At 33.9% G+C, this 22,147-nt stretch overlaps 1 protein-coding gene across 1 annotated transcript; it reads right to left on the bottom strand.

Moving 5' to 3' along the window:
* Positions 1-13,076: 13,076 nt before the first annotated feature.
* On the bottom strand, positions 13,077-20,420 carry LOC114302411 (putative pre-mRNA-splicing factor ATP-dependent RNA helicase DEAH2). Its single transcript, XM_028247428.2, has 7 exons — positions 19,912-20,420; positions 17,286-17,488; positions 16,076-17,160; positions 15,529-15,654; positions 15,179-15,417; positions 14,944-15,062; positions 13,077-13,611 (listed from the first exon to the last, which is right to left on the bottom strand). The coding sequence occupies exons 1-7, from the start codon at positions 20,188-20,190 to the stop codon at positions 13,485-13,487; spliced, it is 2,178 nt and encodes a 725-aa protein (XP_028103229.2). The 5' UTR covers positions 20,191-20,420; the 3' UTR covers positions 13,077-13,484.
* Positions 20,421-22,147: the final 1,727 nt, after the last annotated feature.

Below are 22,147 nucleotides of genomic sequence, written 5' to 3'. Positions count from 1 at the left end.
ATTTTAGGATAAAAATGTAATAAAAAAAATGTCATTAAGTGTGTGAGGAGAGGGGAAGTGGTGTGTGCAAATAGAGGCTCCCGCTGAAGGGGAGAATCTATAATGAAACTTTAAACCTCAGGGGGAGATGCAATTTCCAAAATGTGAGGGAGGAAACTGTAATAAATATAAACCTCAGGGAGTGTCAGTGTAATTTACCCTATATTTTTTTATACACTTTTTCAAAAAATAAAAAAATAAAAATTAATTTTTAACTTATTTTTCAAATAATGATATTATATGTATCAATTAATATATATAACATTATTATTTTAAAATTATAATTTCACCTGCCACATCATCTGTTAGCATTATTCCTTCCGAAAATAGGCCAAAGTCTAAATAACAATGCCTCTATTTGGCTATAAGAGGTGTAGCGTCCAATGTTTCGTTGTCATATTGGATCTTCCCATCGTTGATCGAATCCACATGGGTAAGATTTCTGGGCCTCCTCCCCCTTGGTTAGTTGACCCAACACTATTATAAAGGTTTACTTTTGTTGCTGTCTCCTTTTTGGCTCTTTTTGTTGCCAAGCATATGCACTGTATTTTTTATTTTTATTTTTTTTAAAAAGAAGTAAATTAGACTTGGCCTTTTTAATTATTTTCTTATTTTCTTCTGTTCACATTTTAAGTTTTGTTTATTTGTTCTTAAGATTAATTTTTATTTAAAATTAAATAGAAAATATCTATATTAGATATAATTATATATGAGCTCAAAAAAAGAAGAAGATATAATTATATATTAATTTGTTTAACATATTTTTACTTTCTAATGACTTTTTTAATAGCTAAAGTTGATTTTTTTTTTTCAGTGAAAAATGAGTATATCTAAATTATTTATAGTTTTTCAACAAAATAACTTTTTTAATAAATTAATTAATTAAAAAAGATTGTCAAAGGGAGTCTAAAATTAGTTTTGTACCTTATTAGTGTCCTCGATTCTCGAGTAGAAATTTACCATTCTGTTACCACTAACACACAATAAAATTATTTATATAACGTGGAATGTAAACTCTTTTCAGGCGTTACATATAAATGGAAGGTAAAAGGTAATAAATAATTGTATTAAAAAAAATTTCTCATTCTCACGTGAGTATTTTAAGTTGTGTTTTCATTAAAATTGTTTGGGTAAATTACAAATATACCTCTTGTAGTTACTTAAAATACAAATTGTCTCATGTGGTTTGAAAAAATATAAATATCTCATTGTAATAATTTTTTATTTATCAGAATTAATTGAAAAAATAAAATTCCTAATTACTTTTCTATACAATAATAAAATTATCTGAATTATTTATTGAAATATTTTTGATATCATTAAAACCTGTTTTTTTTATTATTATTATTTTAGATTGGGAAAAAAGCCTTCATTGCGAAATCGATAAAAAATTGAATCAATCTCGTACTGGGATAGCAAAAGATCTCATAAAGAGATAACAAACTTCCATAGGATGAAGAATCTTCCAAGTTTGGCATAACCTAATAGTAATAAGTACACACTTTTTTTTATCTTTTTTATCTTTTTTCAGTCACATAACCTCTGTACTTTTCTGCACATCTTTTCATAAAAAGTTAAAAAGTGTACTTATTTAGATGCATCCCAAACCACTCCTAGTCTCCATAAAGGAGGAGAAAAAAAACCACACAAATTAGGGAGACAACCTCCACGCAGAGAAAATTATTATAGCAAACAATAAAAAATAAAAATAAAAAAACAAACTGAAAGCAACCAGATCTAAGTAACCAAATGGATCCAAAACTCTATTGTACCACAACCTTCAACTTGAAATATAAAGACTCTACATCCGCTGATCAAGATGTAACATTGAGGTTAAGGTGGTCACATAGCATGAAACGAACGCGTTAAACAACATTAGTCTTCAGATTGTGAGAAGATCTAAAACCAGATCTTAAAGTTTTGAACGCGAAGGTGAAAGTTTGGACGCAAGCCAAACATCAAATTTTGAAGATCAGAAAAGATGGAGAGGCAATGCCAACAACAGTGGCTACAGGCAGATCTGAAGGAGATGAGGCAGATCTAGTATGGGTAGATCTATAGAAGCGGGAAGGTAACAGATCTGGTGGCAATGTTGTAGTGGTACCGCCGAAAAGGGTTGAAAAGACAAGCTTCCATTATTAATTAGCAAAATGACAAAGAAAATGAGAAAAATTGAGTGGAAGGAGGAGAGAGGAGGCCAACGGTTGAAACCCCTCTCCACCCCTAACGACACACCTAGCAGAAGGCTTAGGCCTCTTTTAAGAAGTGGGTTAAAAGCGACTTTCTAGTTTTTAATCTATTTTGGGTCACATCATTTCTCACGTTTTTTATACATTTTTTTTATTAAAAAAAAGCCAAAAAAAAAAGTCAAAAAAATCAGCTTTTAACTATCTTCCCAAAGCAACCCTTAGATAGGGAGGCTTAAAGAGAGATGCCTTGAATTTAGAGAGAGAGAGAGAGACAGAGAGAGAGAGAGAGAGTTAAAACCTGTTTTTGATATTAAAAATTACAACGGTGATTCATCCCCCTAAAACTAGAGCTCTAATTATGTAGAAAATAAAAAAATAAAAATAAAAAATAAGGCCAAAACATCAAATCAGATGAGGCCCACACACAAATTAGAGCTATTAGAACTCTCTTCCTACAGCTCTCAAACATTTCTCTAAGAATTATTAATTGATTTGATTTATTGATAAAAGACATTTATGATAAAATTAAAAACTTCAAAGAACAAGATGTAATTTTGAAAACATAAGAACAATTTATATTTTAAATACAATTTAAAAATGTATTGGTAATTTATCCAAATTATTTGAAATGCCCTAAGTTCAATTTCTACCCACACGATGCCACGTTTCTGCTGTACTTGACCATGTAGGCTATGGTAATGTTATATTTATCATTTTTTTCCCATCAAATCTTAAAATTTTAATTTTATTAATTTAAATTTAATTTTTTTAATTTATTTTTAATTTAAATTTTTATTTATTTTTATTGAGTAAAATTGAAAAATATATATATTTTAATTAATAAATTCAATATAAATGTATAAAATATATATTTTCATTAAATTCTGAGATTTTTTTTCACAAGACGCTTAGGGGGTTGGGTGGTAATCAGAGATGATGGTGATTGTAATAGTTGGAGATCAATTAGAGTTTGAAAAGTTTTAGATGTAAATTGTTTTTTTCTTTTTTTCTTTTTTAGATCAGTTGTAAACTGAATTTAGAATAAGAGTATAGATGGAATAATAGTGGGCAAAGAGGTTAAATAATTTTTAATTTTTCTTTTAAGAAAATGTAATTAGAAAAAATACGTAATGAGGTAAATATTTGATGTATAGAGAATCATCCTACAAATTGTGTCAGTATAGTTTTAAACATTTGAGTTAATTTAATTGTCTTGTGATAATTTTCAAACAGATCAAATATGTGTCGACATGTAACGCCCCGAAAATTGGGCAGGGCATATCTATTTATGCTACAAAACCCATCTGATAGACAAATACATATATACAGCTAACTATTCCATACATCCATTTCTATTAAATCCCAAATGCCAAATATATGCTATTCACATCTCAATGCCCCAGTTCCAATCCCAAGCATACATTTTACAACAAGTATGAAATGGAAGCGAAACAGATAATAAGTGCCCTACAGGCTTACAACTTTATCCATGAACATTCTTGGTTACACAAAATGAAATCTCAACTCAACGCAAATACAACCCTAGGCTTACATTCAACAAATAACAATGAAACAAAAATGAAGCCTTAGCTCCGAGTCCTCCCAAGTCAATGCCTTGGCAGAGACATAGCACCTGTACCTGAAATGGTTTCCCATATAGGGTGAACCACAGCCCAGTAAATATATACTACACAACATATGAATCATGACATGACTAAAGAGAAGTATGCTCATGCCATGTTTATGATAAAATAATTTATCTCTCTTTTTATAAAGCATGCAATGCTGAGATGCAATAACAAATATAAAACCATTTCCATTTTACACCATATATGTTACATGAATACATGCTCTGTGAATTTCTAGGTGAGTGTCTGCAAGTAGGCCCTAATGCACTACCACCGTCATTTTTACCAGTAAACTGGAAGGCTCAACACCTAACCGCACGGTTCTACAACCCCTACCCAGATTCACCAAGTATTCATCTTTTCGCAAAAGATACATTTCCAAACATTTCTCAAAAACAAATACATTTCCAATGAAATGAATGTAATGCAATGTCCAATGCAACAAATAAGTCCCACTGCCAATCTGCCAATGCAACATTTCTCACCAAGTATTCATATTGCTTCGAGTCCCATTGCCGGTTTGCCACACCACAAGTGGAAGATGGTCATTAAGCTTTCCTTCAGCCACCTCTTGGGCTGCTTGCATTGTTGCCTTCCCCATGGACGGGTCAAGACCATATTCTATGTTGACCAACAGTAGAGTACAGTACATACATACAAGTCAAATTAGTAAGAGAAAACATATAAAATAGAAACATAACCCACACCATACCATAAATAATTTTCTGAAATGGAATGAAATTTTTGAAGAATTAATTTATAAGAAAACATCCAAATAAGAATATGGAATTTGTGAAATGGAATGAAATTAGAAACCCACGCCACACCATAAAAAATAATTTCTGAAATGGAATTTGTGAATAATTTTTCCAAATAAGAATATATAAAAAATAAAAAATTAATTTTTAAAAAAGTTGAATTTCAATATTTATTGGCAGCAGAGCATAACCATGTATGCATTCTCTTCTGTGAATAGAGGTCTCTGTGTAAGCAACTCGTTTCAGTCCCTGTTACGACCCAAACCCGCCCCTATGCGTTTAGCACCGTAACCGGCCAGTAATCCATGATTACCGAAGGCCTGCTTAACAGTAAAAATAGTAATACAGAGTACAGGGGCTGGCGGAAGCCAAAACAGTAATAAAAGATGTCAAATGAGCTGTGACAGTTTGTATGCAAAAAGACTTTTCATACATATATACATTCAGAACCAAAACAGTATATACATACATATACAATCATCCAGGACAGGGACCTAATCCTTATTAGAACAGTACAGTACAGGTACAGTCAGTCTATACAAAAACAGAGACAGAAAGGATGAATCTAAAACACCCCAGAAAGCCCTAGCTTGAAGGGCTTGGAACCTCTTAGTGAGGCACAGTGGTTGGCTTGACAAAAAGGGAGTTAAACCCAACGCTCCTAGATTCGATCCGATTCCTGGACACCTACATATATATATAAACAGTGAGCTAAAGCCCAGTGAATAACATATGCGTAAAGAGGTTAAGAATGAATGCCCTTTCAGTATTTAAAACAGTCAGTTATAACAGTATATCAGTCATATGTGGTACATCCCATAGCAAAACAGTACAGTAGGTCTTAACAGACTGAACAGTCAGTTGATGGCCATCATATCAGTAAACAGTAGTGGTTCCAAACATGGGAACCGACAGAGATCTCTGTGACAGTAGCAGTACAGTACAGTAACAGTAAATTGCTATGGATGCCACGAATATAGTTCGCAAATAGGACAAGCATTCATTCAGTAAGAAATATCATTTCAGAAAGCAGTACAGTTGATCATTCAGAAAATATTCATGATTGAATATATCTTTACAACATTGTTACTCACAGAGTTCTGAGTTACAGATAGGCTAGTGAGCATCCTCGGATGCCAACCCTACACAGTTACAGAACGAACACACACTAAGTTACACACTTGGGAATCAATGACTTAGTGCCTATCTTGACTCGGTATGGTTCTACAACAATATCCTCATTAAGATGCCTTAAACAAGGTCTGGGAATGCCTATGATGAAATGAGGATGCAAAGATGTACTTTAAAACACTTTTCAAAATTTTCAGAAAACAGGGGTCTCGCTCGAGCGTGGCTTTCTACGCTCGAGCGGACATGCAGACAAAGGACCTCCGCTCGAGTGTGACTTTCCTCGCTTGAGCAGACTGCAAAAGTACTGGATGCACGAAATTCACGCTTGACAAGCGCTTGACCCTCGCTCGAGCGTGAGACACGAGTCCTCGCTTGAGCGTTCATTTCCTCGCTCGAGCAGACTGTAAACACACGCAAAGTACTGGATACACGCATTTCACGATCGAGCATTAATTTACTCGCTCGGGCAGACTGCATGAACTCAGAGCGTACGCTCAAGCATGAAGTTCCTCGCTCGAGCGTGGATCCAAAATCTAGAATTTTCAGATTTGTCTCCAAGCATGAACTCAACATTTAAAGCATCAAATTCGATCCTTTTGGGCTAATTTTCTGGAAAACACTTTAAAACTCATAAAATGACATGTTTCAAAGATCAATTTGCAAAATCAAAGCCCAAAGGTAGTTCAATTGAACCCATTTCCAAACAAAACTTCAAGAACATGATATATATGCAACATGCAAGTGTTCAATTGAAATCAAAGCTTCAAATACTTGATCAAATGAGCCAATCCTTCCAAAACATGATGAATTCATGAACTATAACCCAAATATGGACATACATGTGAGGATTCTATGAAAACAACCTCAAAATTCAAGAATGTAAACATGCATTCATGATTCAAGCTCACTATTCCACATTTTAAGCCATAACTTGGCTCTAGACTTCAACATTCTTCTAAACCATGCAAGAACCAACTCAATTCATAAACAAGAAGGTAAAAGCTCTACCTTAAGTCTTCAAGTTCAAGAAAGAAAGCTCAATTTTTGCAATTATCCTCCAAATCTTCTAAGCCTCCAAGTCAAATCTCAATTGAAGCCAAGTTTCTCCTCTCTCACTCTTTCCTACGGTTTTGGGTCCTGAATAATGGCTGAAGAGGTGCTAAAGCTAGCACATAAGAGGCAACTAAATGGTCCTAGAATTGTCCACTAAGTGGCAATTTGGTAAATAAGCCCACTAATTCAATTTAACATTATTGAATCCAATTTAATCATACCAAATCAAATTTCAATTAAATCTACCATAAAATCACATAAATTCTAATAATCATGAAACACTAATCAATTTCAGATTCGGCCGCTGATAAGGCCTTCATTTCACAGTTTGACACTTAAAACATGAACAGATCAATTAATAGTCTAACAGATAGGAATGCGTTTAAAATAATATACTCAATCAATCAGTTCAGAATGCCAGTCAAATCAGTTACTTAATCATGTTCAGTCACAGTTTAGTAGTAATCAGTAGTATTATCAGTAAACAGTGGTGAGGGTTATCATAGTCCCTAAGCCCACCCCAACTCTCTCTCTTTCTTTCTCTCAAACGACAATGTATTGGAAATGGTTGTTTTTGGTTTGTTTGCCCTCCTGTCACTCATTATGACCTGTCTATGTAGGTATTGTTGTTGGGGGGGTCTTCTATCATTTCTACTCTCGAAGTCATAAGCCCACCCAAACTCTCTCTCTCTCTCTCTCTCTCTCTCTCTCTCTCTCTCTCTCTCTCTCAAACGACAATGTATAGAAATGGTTGTTTTTGGTTTTTTTTCCCCTCCTGTCACTCATCACTGACCTGTCTATGTGGGTATTGTTGTTGGGGGGGTCCTTTATCATTTCTGCTGTCGAAGTCACAGCAATAGTGCTCTTTTCAAATCGTGACAATGGTGAACCAAACGTCGAGTTTGATTCTTTCTTCTCAACTGAGTCTGCCTCGTCCGAGTTGGAATCTTCTTCTGGGTTCTCACCAAGCAGTAGGAGTTGCATTACACTGCAAATAGAGCACAGACAGAGGAGATGAAAAAGACAGTTTAGATGATAGTAAAAATTTTTGCACCTGTACTTTGGGTTGTAATTTAAGCTCTGTATAGTAGATACAGAAGCTTTTGGATTCTTTAGCTATGTATTTTTTTTTATTTTTTTATTTTTAGCTATGTAATTTAAGCTCTTTAGTATAAATAATATATTTATTTAAATTATTTTAAATAATCTCACTATTCAATTTCTTATATGAATAAATTAGTAAATTAGTGTTGATGACAGTTTAGATGATAGTAAAAAATAAATTATTATTGGGTTTTTCATAAATATTAAGTGTATTTATGTTAGGTGTATATAAAAATTTAAAAAAATTGCTTAAAATATTAAAAACAAAATAGAAAAATACGAAACAAAAAAATTCAATTTTCTAAAAAGTGAATTTAAAAAACTCAAACCAAATTTGCTTGGATGTTAGGGATTAGGCTGTACTTTGGGTTGTAATTTAAGATAGAAGCTTTTTGTTCCAATCACAATTTTTTATCTTATTCTCTGTTCGATACTTTCTTTGATGCAGTAAAAATATTAAACCAAATAAGATGGCATTTTAATACATGAAGAATTTTGAATATATAAAAAGAAAACTTTGAACTCACAAGAAAACAATAATGATTCATACCACTAAAAAAAAGACTATTAATAACACTAATGTATTGGGAATGTCAGAAAAAAAAAGGCATAGGTAGTGGGTGGCGCCCACTGCCACATCATTAGTGGTGCTATTAGAGCACCGCTTTTAGTACTCTCAACTATTTTTCTTTATGAAATTTTCAATTGCTTATTTACCTCACTCTTATTACAATGTGACAAAATTAGCATAAAAAATATGAGGCAAAATTGGGTGAAAGAAAGGGTCAATGTTCCAAATTCATATCAATTTGTTTTAGGATGGACCAGCCTATCAATTGAGATCGAGGCCCTGTAATAATTCTATAAATGCAGTTGAGCTTTTAAGTTTATCAGTTCTTGAGAAATATTATAGATTTATAAATTTACTCATAATAATGTGGTGTGTGATAAATTAAAATTTGACACATCATATTATATTATTGTGATCAAATTAAAATAAATTTTTAAAAGTTTTTAAACATTTTTAAAAATAAAATAAAATTTTGAACATAGCTAGCATAAATGTGGAGTATCTGTAGTGTCCTGGAAAACCAGTAATTGAGTTGATTTATATTGTGTTTAGAAGAAAAAAAGAAAAGCAACAAATGAAGCACAAGAAATTGAAGTAAACTTTTAAACATGAATAAAAAAGATTTTTAAAAAATTAGTCCCATTAATAAATTTTGTAAATTATTGGCTATTCATATATATTCTATATTTCCTCGAACGGTTTAGAATTTTGGAAGCTTAAATTTTAGAACTTTTGCAATCATAAATTAAATTAATGAATTTTTTAATTTTAAAAATAGATCCTACTAACTACCCCTCAATGAGCTTTGGTTAAGGTTCAAATAATATCAAAAAAAATTAAATTAAAATTTTAATATATATTTTACATAATTTCATACATTTTTATGTATTTATATGTATACTCACATCATTTTAATGACAAATGCTAACAAAAGCATTGTTTAATATTAAATTTGCGTAAAAAAACGCTTCAAAAAATAGTGAAAAAGTTAAAATAAATTTTTGATTCAATAAAAGTATTTTGAAATTAGTAAAAAAATATCTAGTTTTTTTTTTCCCTTCCAAGTCTAATAAAACCTACACGTGAAAAAGTTATTTGAAATTTAAAAAAGAAAATTCATTCAAGACGAAAACCAACCAAAGATCAAAATTTTGCTTTTTTTTTTTTTTTTACCAAACCCAACCTTAAAATGTCAATTTTATCTGTTTTATATCCACAAACCAAACACCGTTGAAGGAAGGGTGGTTTCAAATCCCCTATCATGCAAATGTGAACACAAGTATTCTTTGAGGTCTGAATCAGATTCTACAAGCACACACCACTTCTGTAAAATTTATATCCAGCAAAAAGCAAAAAGATGGATAGTAAATGGTGATATGGTTCAAAATTCCATTCAATCAAGCAGAAAAATCAGGTCGTTGATGGTCTTGGTGGAGGCAGCGATATTGGGGGTGTCAAGGGTGGTGGTACTGGAGACAGTAAGGGAGTTGGCGTAAGTGGAGGTGGTAGTGGAGGCGGAGGTGGCAGTGTTGTGGGTGGCAAGGGAGGTGGGGAAGGTGGATGTGTAAGTGGAGGTGGCAGTGCTAGGAATGGAAAGGGAGGTGGTTGTTGGGATATATTTCTTTATTGGAGTTTGAGACCTAATTGGTTTATTAAAAGAGTTTAATTTAGTTTGGTATTAGTTATAATATATTTTTATATATTATATCTAATTTGTGGAGACCCAATCCAATTTGATTACAACTACGGTTTAATAAAAAAGCCCACAAGTTTACCATATATATATTGGTATTGTTTGTTTTTCTGTTTGTGAGAAAACAATAGAGGCAGCCGTTTGGCTTGGTGAAAAGGCAGCAGTGGCTTAATATTGATTGACATCAATTTAGTGGTTGTGCTTTGTTCTATGTTGCTTGGAATATATCATTAGGGCTTTCAAATATTGTGTCACAGTGGATCTTGGCTTGTTGCTCTGCTTCGGTTGATTTGGGATAATTATTTTGAGTCTTCTATAATTCTGGTTTTAAAGATTTTGGTTTATCTATTTGGTGAGGTCTTTCCTCTTTGTTTATTTGTGATTATTTAGAATTCACCTAAAGGTGGTTTGTGAGACCATTCGTGTCTAATTTGTAATCGTTTGGAAACTTATTTGGTTGATAGTGGAATCGAATTTCGATCCTGTGGACGTACCTCACATTGAGGGAACCGCGTAAAAATTCTTGTATTACTTTTGATTTAATTTTTCTGCATTAGTTTTTATTTCCATTGATTGATTTACTTGTGAGAAATCATTGATTTTCCCTAACAACAGTGGTGTAGGCAAAGGAGGCGGTGTTGGGTGCAGCAAGGGAGGTGGTGAAGGTGGAGGTGTTGAGAGCGGCAAGAGAGGTGGTGGAGGTGGAGGTGGAGGTGGCGGTAAGGGAGGTGGTTGTGAAGGTGGTGGCATAGGCGGATGTGGAGGCAAAGGAGGTGGCGGTGAAGGTAGAGGTGGCGGTGTTGGGGGTAACAACAGAGGTGATGTAAGTGGAGGTGGTTGTGAAGGTGGTGGTGTAGGTGGAGGTGGTTGTGAAGGTGGCGGCAAGGGAGGTGGTGTAGGTGGAGGAGAAGGTAGTAAGGAAGGTGGTGACGGTGGAGGTGGTGGTGGTGGTGGTAAGAGCGGTGGTGGAGGTGGCGGTGGCGGTGGCGGTAAGGGAAGTGGTGGCGTTGGCGGAGGCAGTGTAGGTGGCGGCGACAAGGGAGGTGGTGGTGTTGGCGGAGGTGGCGGTGTTAGGAGTGAAAAAGGAGGCAGTGGTGCTAGGGGTGGCAAGGGAGGTGGTATAGGTGGTGGTAGAGGAGGCGGTATTGGGGGTGGTGAAGGTGGTGGTGTAGGTAGAGGCGGCGGTATTGGCGGTGCAATGGTGGCAGTGGTGGAGGTTGTAAAGGTGATGGCAAAGGAGGAGGTGATGGTGGTGGAGGAGCAAAAGGTGATGGAAAATGTGACAATGGAGATGCAGGGCTATTATCATAAAAATATGTAACAAGTGTTATCTTATATTATTATGAATGTAGTTATGTACTCTAAATAAGTCAATCAGATAATGCATCATTGGAGCATATTTTCAAATTGCGAATAATCCCATTGCATCTTTTTTTTCCTTTTATTATTTTATTTTAAGCCCCTAGGAGTCTTCCCTTTTTTTTTTCTTTTTTTCTTTTTTAAACATAGCCCCAGGAGCTTCAGCTTATTACGTAAAGTATTTTTTTTATTTTTATATATTTATGTTGTCAAAGATAGCGTTAATATACTGATATAGTTAAATTGCAACTAAAAAATTCGCCACTGTTCCATTAACTTAACCTCCCATTTATCACACCCTAAGATGGGCTACTTAACCATTGGGATGGCTTTAAATTTCACTTGTTTCAAGAGTAATTTGAACAATTGATTTGGCTGGGCTTCATGGAACCCCTATTTTTAGGGGGGGAAAAAAAATGAGTAAATTAAAATAATGACCTCGTTAAATTCACCTTCATATAAATTAGAAGGGTGACTAGGTGTGTATTTTAAAATAAAAAATGCTATGAACTCCAAATAATATATCAATTTTTTTAACAAATATTTCATATGGGTGTAGAATCCACACAACCTCACATGTGTGTGAATCCATACCCATGTAAAAAGTTTGATAAAACATTTAGAATTCCTAACATTATTCCTTTAAAATTATTAGTTCAACTATATAAAATCATAAAACTGACAAATAAACAAACAAATCATCAACAAAAAAAAATATTGATTTAAAAAAGTGATGATGAAAGACTTGCAAGAATTATCAAAAAAATTTTTCCAATTGATCAATTTTGCGCTTTATTTGTTAATGTTATTTTAATCTGGTTCAATTGATCGTGTCTATTAAAGTTTTGTGAAAAATTAAAGACAAAATGATCTATTCACCTTATTTTGCGAAAAATTAAAGACAATAATCTATTCACCTTTCCCTCTTCCACAAACCACCTCACTACGGATTTTACTGATTACCGTCCAATTTCTTAACAAGTGTTATTAATTGGAACAAATTGATGCAATATAATCAAAATTATATGAACCAAATTAATACAAGAGAGAAATTATATTCATGATTAGTCTTTAGTCTCTTGAGTCATCCACAATTCAGCTTCAAGACTGATTTTTGTAGAAGTTTCAATGATGGGGAACACAACTTTGAGACTCTGAATTCTGGATTAGGAGTTTAATGTGCTTCATTAAACGCCCAACCTTAAAATGTCAATTTTATATGTTTTATATCCACAAACCAAACACCACTGAAGGAAGGGTGGTTTCAACTCCCCGTGGCCTAGTTGCTGAAGGGGGTTATCATGCAAATATAAACACAAGTATTCTTTGAGGTCTGAATCAAATTCTACAAGCACACACCACTTCTGTAAAATTTATATCCAGCAAAAAGCAAAAAGATACATAGTAAATGGTGATATGGTTCGGAATTCCATTCAATCAAGTAGAAAAATCGGGCGGGTTGGGAGGGAAGAGAGTAGTGAGAGGACAAAACGTCTTCATCCTGGCCCGGTGAGACCCACTTTCTTGTGTCAAATTAGAGAAAGAAATCTATAACAATAAAATGCAAGAAAATCACTACATCAAAAACAAATAAGGAGAGTTCATACAGCTCATGAATTTATCTTCTCTTGCCCATGGTCGTTCCACTTTCTTGCTTCAGTTGAAAAATTTATCTAATAAAAATAAAAAGCGAATAAACCACATCCAAAAGAGAGAAAAAAAAATAGAAAAGGGAGAGTTCATACAGTAGATTCGTATAGCTCTTAATTTCAACTTGACTAAAACCTACATCAATAATGGTACATGAAATTCGGCCACCTCGTCCATTGTGCTTTTCTTGAAACTGGGATCTGTTGAGAGGTATTGCTGGGCTAATAAAATCCAGATAACACAGCTCTCAAATACACTAAAAAGCTCCTGAGACACATTATCAAGGAGGGCATAAACATGGAGACAGCTTCACTTTCTGTTCCTACTCTCTTCCCTCTCCTTTTCCCGTTTCTTGTAAAGCTTCTCAAGAACACGCCTTGCCTCGCAAGGTGGAAAGTTCGCAAGGTCAAAGTAGTGTGGAGCTATATCAACTAACCTGAATCGACCCAAAATAGCAAAAACACAAAAGGTGAATAGAGGTGGACAGTCAAGTAGGCACGCGATCCAACAAAAATACAGGACTTTAACAAATCACATACCTGTCCACCAGTAAAATATAAATTCCCAGTCCCGTTTTTAATAATAATAAATATATATTAGATATAAAACAGTTAGGAACAATAGTGCTTTATTCATAACAAAAATACTAATAATCCTTTATGATAGCAATAAAAGTGTTGTTAATCTGTTTCGATTACCCTTTAATGCATACAGAAGGGGTCAACAAAACAAACAAGCAACCAACATGGATATTGAGAAGCTTCAGGCCTATCCATAAGACGAATTGTCTTTACCCCAGACAACTGAAAAAATTGTGATGATTTTAACATCCAACCTGTCACAGAAAAGAGGCAGAGACAGAGAGAGAAGGGAAGGGCTTGTTTGGGAACGGCAAAAACTTGGTTTGAGTGGGAATTGTTCCTGTCTGTGCAAGGCAAACCTCAGTTTTACTAACATCAGGTCTAAAAACATCTAGTTTTATTTCATTTTATTTTTTTGTCTCCCCAATTTTCAGCAAAAGCTGGGTTAACTATCAAGAACAACAGAGTAAAACCTATACATTGAAAACTCAAAATGAGGTCAACCCCAACATCCTTTCATCGGGCAGACAGAGAGAGAGAGATAGTCCAAGCTATGATGTAAGGGTGGATATTTTCCCCAAATTGCTTCTAAGTCGTCTACCTAATTCACGAGAATTTTTGAGCCAATGTAGAACTAGTGATAATAAAATCACTATTATGAAGGAATGGAGATAGAAATTAAAGAAGCCTTCTACAAAACAGAACAGCAACAAGCTTTATTTTTATGGAAGAATCCTCAATGCAAATGGCATTGACACTATTATAAAGCAGACACATCTGTATTAGACATGCACAAGTAGCAACGCATCTTACGACTCCTATAAACATAAATTTCAATCTTCTTTGCTCCACAGCTCATTACCTATCACTTCTTTTAGTACTAAATTTGACATCATACACTCGACAGCTATGAGACAAACAAGAAAACAAACAACTCATAACATAGTAGTAGAATTATGCATAATTTTTGTTCAAGAGATTTGTAGGTCTTCACTTCCATATTATGCATAGTTAGCATAAACAGTAAGAAACTAATCAAAGTTTGGTATTTTTGTCTCATATAAAATGTGTACAAATTTTGCTTTGTTTCATGTATTAAATTCCCTATTTCCATGGTGAACAATACTCTGCTGACAACCATATTGAACAAGAACCAATAGAACCGCATATTAGAAAGAGAAACTAACCATTCCCCACGAACATCTGTTACTGTGCGGATGAAATTTCTGCTTGTTAAGACAAACTCATTATAGATGACCCACTCTGGCTTATGATCCAGGCAATTTGAAGGGTGCAAGTGAACCACCTACATATGCCACATTACAGTATTAGAAAAATGTAAGAAAAAATCTTGTCCCGTGTGAGTCAAATATACAATATCCTGAAGGTTAAAACAAGAGATGAATCAATATATCTACGTACCTGGTTGTCCTTCACAGTTAAATAGTGTCCAGTGCGCTCCAGATGAGCCACCTGCATGAAATATCCAGCTAGCATAGCTTTTCTGATGTTGATGTAATAGTCACGGCTGTTAAAATCTGTACTGCATTGCTTGAGGTTGAACCTAGCCATGATCCGAACTAGCTGTTGTCTCACATTATCAGCAGCTTTCAATGCCCTTTGGTTGACAAAGTTTTCATAACACCAAGATGGATCCTCATCTGAAACCCATTCACATGTAAGCAGGATAAGAAATGCATGCGGCATTAATAAAAGCCTCTCTGATTCTCAAAGCAGAAGGAAAGAAATAGAGAATGCAGTTAGATACTTACTATTTTGCTTGTATGCATGGTATACATTCAAGAGCGTAAGGTGATCCCCATCAATGTGCCCAAACCGAGCCTTTGCTTCATCTGCTGCTTTTTGAGCCTCCTTAGGCCGGATAAAGCAATTGGGTACTAAAGAAAAAATTGGTTATCACAGAGGAGGCCCACGGTAGGTCAGCAGATGCATAGAGGCGAGACGACACCATGTGCTTCATGAGAGAATACTGAGAAACTGCAACTATCTGCATCAGCACTTACTTAGAAATTCTATGGTGCATGCCAACAGGGGGCATGGAACCCAGACAAGACAGTTGCTGATGACAACCTAAGTGGACACACACATTTAACTGCATGCAGATGTACACCATGTACAAAAAATGCAATTAAACACGTAACATCATATGCCTAGATACATGTCTATGCACATGATACAAAATGGGCATGCATTCACAAATAATGAAGCAGCATTCTCAGCCCATCGTGGTCTACGTCAACTTAGACCCACAATTAGACTCAAACAGACACAAAGAAAGCAAGGTAACAGACGACAAACCTGAAAGCATGGCAGAAATAGACAGAATCTCATTTGAACAGTTAAATTCCTGGCTGACAACAAGCATCTTTGACATCTGCGGATCCAAGGGGAACTCACTCATGATCTCACCCAGCTTGGTCAAGTTGCCTTCATCATCCAACGCTCCCAAGTAATTCAAAACCTCTAATGCGCGCATCAATGTCTCTGGGGCAGGGGGATCCATAAAATCAAAATGGACCAAATCATCTATCCCTAGTTTCTTCAAGGTGAGAACTGTGTTTGCAAGGTTTGATCGCAGTATTTCTGGGTATGTCTGTGGCTGAAGATCGTTATTGAAACTTTTCTCAGTGTAGAGTCTAAAACATTTTCCTGGTTGGGTTCTTCCAGCACGACCTGATCTTTGGTGAGCACTAGCCTTTGATATCGGAGAGACCAACAAAGATTCAACACGTATTCGAGGGTTATAGACCTTTTGTTTTGCAAACCCAGGGTCTATCACATAAACTATACCATCTATGGTCAAAGAGGTTTCTGCAATGTTTGTTGAGACTACAATCTTCCTCCCAGGAGTGCCGCCCTCAGTCAGGGGGGGAGGAGCAGGTTCAAATATCTTCTGCTGCATAGCAGGAGGAAGCGTAGAATACAGTGGCACTGCTTTCACAGGCCCGCAAGCATCTCCCATATTTCCAATTTCTTTTGTTATTTTCCTACATGCATCTTCTATCTCCTCCTCTCCAGTAAGAAATACAAGTATGTCACCAGGTGGTTCATATGCGTGTATCTGAACAACTGTACGAATTGCTGCCTCAAGGTAATCCCTCTCAGGTTCCTGTGTGTACAAAATCTCCACTGGATGCAGTCTTCCTGGAACTTTCATAAGAGGTGCACTATTGAAATAACCCTGAAACTTTTCGGCCTCAAGAGTAGCACTCATTACAACTAGTTTCAGGTCGGGTCTATTTCTCAATACTTCCTTCAAAAGCCCAAATAAAACATCGGTTGCCAAAGTTCTTTCATGAGCCTCATCAAGAACTATCACTTTGTAACGTTCCAAAAGCGGATCTGTCATAGCTTCTCTTAAAAGCATACCATCTGTCAAATACCTGTAATGCAAAAAGGAAGTGTATAAGTGAATTCTCAAGTAAGCAAGAAAAAACAAAAACATCAAACACATCGCTAGCCCAACAAACGATAATCAAAAGCATTCATAGAAGAAATAAGCTTTTACTTCAAAACTGTTCTTGCACTACTGCAGTCTTCAAAACGGATGCTATAACCAACTTCTTCTCCAATAGTTACATCCATCTCTTCAGCAACCCGACGAGAAACAGACATAGCAGCTACCCTACGAGGCTGGGTGCAGCCAACCATGTATTTCCTGCGTTTATCTGGGGCCTCTATATCAACAGCATCAAGAATAAACTGAGGAATCTGCATAAAAAGGAAGCCTAACTCAGTTGAAGTCTAGGTTCAAATACTAAGGAGTTCTATTCTGAAGGGCAGAGATAAATTCTAGTTATGTTGCACAAGCATGTATAGCATATAATATCTATTAGGCAGAGACCGCTAAAAAATTTCAGTTCAAAACACACTTAAAACTTGTAACACAATGTGTAGCTATGAATGATGAAGTTAACACGTTCCAGCCACGTAAAACTTTAAAGCACTGTACTGCCACATTAGAAGCCCAAAAAGCAGTCCATCTTGAAATGATTACGTCATATTGCACTATAATTAATGATTTTATAGAGTAGACCTCAAACAAGCTCCTTGAAAGGTAAGGGTCTCATAAAAGTTCAATTATTCCATTATGTCTTACCTATACAGATTTAGACTATAAACATTGCTGGTAGTTGAGTAAAACTTCTAAACAATATTTTTATGAGCAATACCTCTTAATCTATTATAATAACCACTACTTGAAAAAATGGATGACCACAGACAACAGAACAGCACATTGGTAATGCATTTGCTGTTTGTTCTCATCAGAGACTGTACTTTTTTCTGTGCCTTTTTATCAATTATGAGCTCACAATATCAATGTTTGGCAACCTCGGCAAGTCACAAGAGCTCGCGAGGAGGCCTTATTGTGAAATGAGGCCTTGGTATCATTTTTGTATTTTGTCATTTCCTTATTATTTCTGGCATTTTCAATATATAAATCCTCAACTAAGAAATATGGACACTTCTACGGAGGAACCGTGTCATGTCCAACCCCCATTGTTTAGAATATAATTGTTACATGAATGATATATTGATGTTTAAATTATGAAATATATAATTTTTTAACGTAATTAATGTTATATTACATATTTTTCATCGTCTTTGAATAAATTATTCATATATGATGTATAATAAATTTGTAAAAATATAAAATTTTAACACGTCCCAAGCATGTGGTGATTTATAGTTCTTGTTTTGGGCTTGTTTATAGCATGGTTGTTAGAATCGTACGATTCATGATTCAATTCATACAATTTGATACGATTTTCAACAAAAGCGATTCGAATCGTGCTATTGAATCAAATATTGAGTGAATCATGCAATTTAATTTTCGAGTCACTACAATTCATTGCAATTCAATTCTATTTTTGTTTTTGCTTTACATAATGCATGAAATAACGTCATTTTTGCCAAACTAACAAGATATATAGAATAGATCAATTAATTATATTGATATACATGATGTTATTATATATATAAAATTTAATTATATTGATATTTACATCATTTTAAACACACTGAGTGAATTTTTATATGTATATAGATATATAAAATCATATATTATATTAAATAAAATAAATCTTACGATTCACGATTCACTATTTTAACAAAATGATTCACGATTTGACAACAATGGTTTATAGCCATATGTGTTGATTTATATCTAGCTCTTGTTTATAGTTCATTTCTTTGGTTTGGTGAAATCTATATAACTGACTCAGTTATTTCAGTGCAAGGAATGTGAAAACCAATTGATTCGGTTCTGGGTGTAAAACCCCTTAACCTCGACCAACCCTAAACCGATTCCACCCCTAATCAATGTGACCCTTGCAATTACCCTTCTTTTTTTTTTTGAACAATTTAAGAAAAGTACTTGCATAAATTTTTTGTTCTCCTTTATTTTGTACATGTCAATCTTCATATTGATTGAAAACTTCATTTGTGGATTTAATGATGTTTTTCATTTTTTATGCTTATAAATGTGCATCTTTAGTATACTTGCGTTCGATGCATTAACTATAAATAAAACAACTAAAATTTTCTTATATCATCTCTTTTACAATTCCTACATCCACCAAAGCTACCATCCCCTAGTGCAATACATGGGTGCATGCTCTAGGTGAGAGCTAAAAGGTTCGGTGATGACTTGGGGCCAAATGTATACTTCCACGGTTATCTATGTACTTCATGAGGTATAGCAGCGTCGGTAGACCACAGCCACACCGCCCAAATAAGATCATGGGCAGACTGGTAAATGTGAAACCTCTGAATTGTCGAACGAAGGAGTTAAAAGGCTGACTTGGCTCCATAGTTTGACTCCCACTATAAGAGCACACATTCTCCATGCATGCAAAGCAACACAAACTATTAACCCTCTCTACACTGCCACCCTCTTATTTTCTAGAGACGCCTTAGCTCTCACCATCTCAGTACTTACCCATCATCCCAAAGATAATCTTACCCAACACCACAAGGCCACACTCATCACAAATTGCAAAATAATGACCAAATTAGGCACATTTAAACACCCCCAAATTAAAAATAACAAACCTAATATTTAACAAAAAAATCTTCGAATGAATGGAAAATCTGAATATTTTCTGGGGAACCAAACAAAATTAAAAACTGACCTGAGTGGTTTTACCGCTACCAGTTTCACCAACCAAGACTAGGGTTTGATTAGACTTCAAAACTTGCAAGAACTCTTCTTTCTGGTGCCAGACAGGTAGGGTTTTCCTCTTCTCCAATATCTCGTAATACCTCTGCGAATACGGCCGCCCATTCCACCGGTTGATCAAGTTGTTCCCTTGAGCTGCTACGCCGCCATTAGATTTCGCAAGTTTTGCAGAGACTGAGCTCTCATCGACCACATCGAACAAGCTCACCTTCCTCTTCCTCTCCGTCCCCATCGAACCCTCCTAAAAACCCTAATCGTCCTCCACCAAAAATCGCAGAAAACAACCCAAAAATCCCCGAATCCCAAAAAGGAGAGGCTTTTCGGAGAATATTCGAGTAGTTCTCTCGCGTGACGATTGGAAACCCTAGAGACCGATACGAGAGAGGAAGGCTAGGGCTTATATATATGTACATGTGAACACCGTTTATATACCAAGGAAAGGAGAGATAAGAAGTGAACTTTCTTGAATTATTGATTAGTCCCTGATTTTATATTTAATTATTTCACTCTCCTTACACCCATCTCTTTTTAAATTTTAAAAAATTACTCTCCCGTTTCAAAATATTAATTTTTTATTATCTCAAAATATTAATTTTTTAAAAAAAATTAAATATTAAAACAACATAAATTTCTTATTTTATCCTTTTTTTTAAATTCATTAATATTAATATATATTATCACAATTAATATTCTCAAAAAAAATTATACTATTTTAATTTTAAATCAAATGGTAGTTTTGAAAATTTAATATTTTTGAAATGTAATCACTCTATTTGTTTTCGATTTTCAAAATTCACTTTTCAGAAAATTATATTTTTCATTTTTTGTATTTTTTTTTTGTTTTCACTGAATTTTTAAATATTTTAAACAGTTTTTTTTTTAATTTTTAGACACACCTAACATAAATATACTTAGAAAATGTAATATTTGTGAAAAAAAACTTGAAACAATTCACTAAATACCAAAAATACAAAGAAAAATACGAAAATTCAGTACATTTTTAAAAAAAAAAAATTTGTGTATTTATTAAATTTTAAAAATATTTTTTCACAAATAATTTACTATTTAGATACATCTAAATAAGGTATATTTAAAAAAGTTAAAAAATTGCTTAAATTTTAAAAAATATTCACTAAAAATAAAATAAAAAAACAAAAAACTCAGTTTTTAAAAAATTAAATTCAGAAAACTGAAACCAAACACACTGAATATTTGTACTACCAAAAAAAAGTTACATTTCCAAAAGAAACCAATATTTTGGGATATTGAGAGAATATATAATTAGTCTCATTCTTTTAATATAATTATATTGATTTTCTTATAGATTTTGATTCACATAACAATTAGATTAATTTTTATTAGTAATTCCTTAGTTATATAAATAAAAAAATAATATGTCCACAGTGTATGATTAATTATATTTTTTCCAAATACCAAAGGAAATGACTGTGGTGTACCTTTTTTTTGATAAATTATAAATATATTTCTTAAAATTTATTTAAAATACGAATTACTCTTTATAGTTCTGAAAATTACATCATATCCTTTTGAATTTTTAATCGCATAACAAACGGCTCATCTTATTCATAAATCATTAAGTCAATTAATAGTTTTTAATAATGTCATAAATATATTTCAATTAACTATTCTAATAATTTTACTGTTGTGTTGGGAAGTAATTAGAGTTTTTTTTTTTTGTTAATTTTCTAAAATAAAAAATTATAATAAGAGGTATTTTAAAATTTTAAATTATAAAAGATAATTCGTATTTTAAGTAAAATTTTAAGGTGTATTTTTAATTTACCTTTATTTTTTTTTAATCAAAATGTGGGTGTAGAGAGAAAAAGAATGGTGTGAATAGAAGAACTCATACCACTTGATTCGCTTTCAGGAGCTGAAGTTTCTTAATTACTAATCAGTCCCTAATTTTCAACTAAATTATTCCAAAATCCTAACATCAATCAGCAAATCAGTGTGGTTATACCAATTTTAGGCCGAATGGAAAATAATACCTGATTTGGGGTTATGTTATATATGTCATATTCTCCAACTTAGGTTTTATTTACTTAATTTTAACAAAATCTGTTGTGTGTTTTTAAACTTAATTCCCAAATTCAATCACTTTTTGAGAAAAATACTACTTTATGAAACAATTTGAGTTTAGGAAGAATAAGTTCAAAAAGTTCCAA

Source organism: Camellia sinensis, chromosome 12 (assembly GCF_055761805.1).
Source record: "Camellia sinensis isolate YWXY chromosome 12, ASM5576180v1, whole genome shotgun sequence".
Classification (NCBI taxonomy): Eukaryota; Viridiplantae; Streptophyta; class Magnoliopsida; order Ericales; family Theaceae; genus Camellia; species Camellia sinensis.
This window is presented reverse-complemented; position numbering and strand designations above follow the sequence as displayed.

Excerpts from the sequence above, each read along its gene's own strand:
- LOC114302411 (XM_028247428.2), bottom strand. The coding sequence starts at position 20,190 with ATGGGGACGGAGAGGAAGAGGAAGGTGAGCTTGTTCGATGTGGTCGAT. Across the intron at positions 17,489-19,911 it reads GTAGCGGTAAAACCACTCAG|ATTCCTCAGTTTATTCTTGA; the intron begins GTCAGTTTTTAA and ends CTTTTTATGCAG. Across the intron at positions 17,161-17,285 it reads AGTGCAAGAACAGTTTTGAA|GTATTTGACAGATGGTATGC; the intron begins GTAAAAGCTTAT and ends TTTGCATTACAG.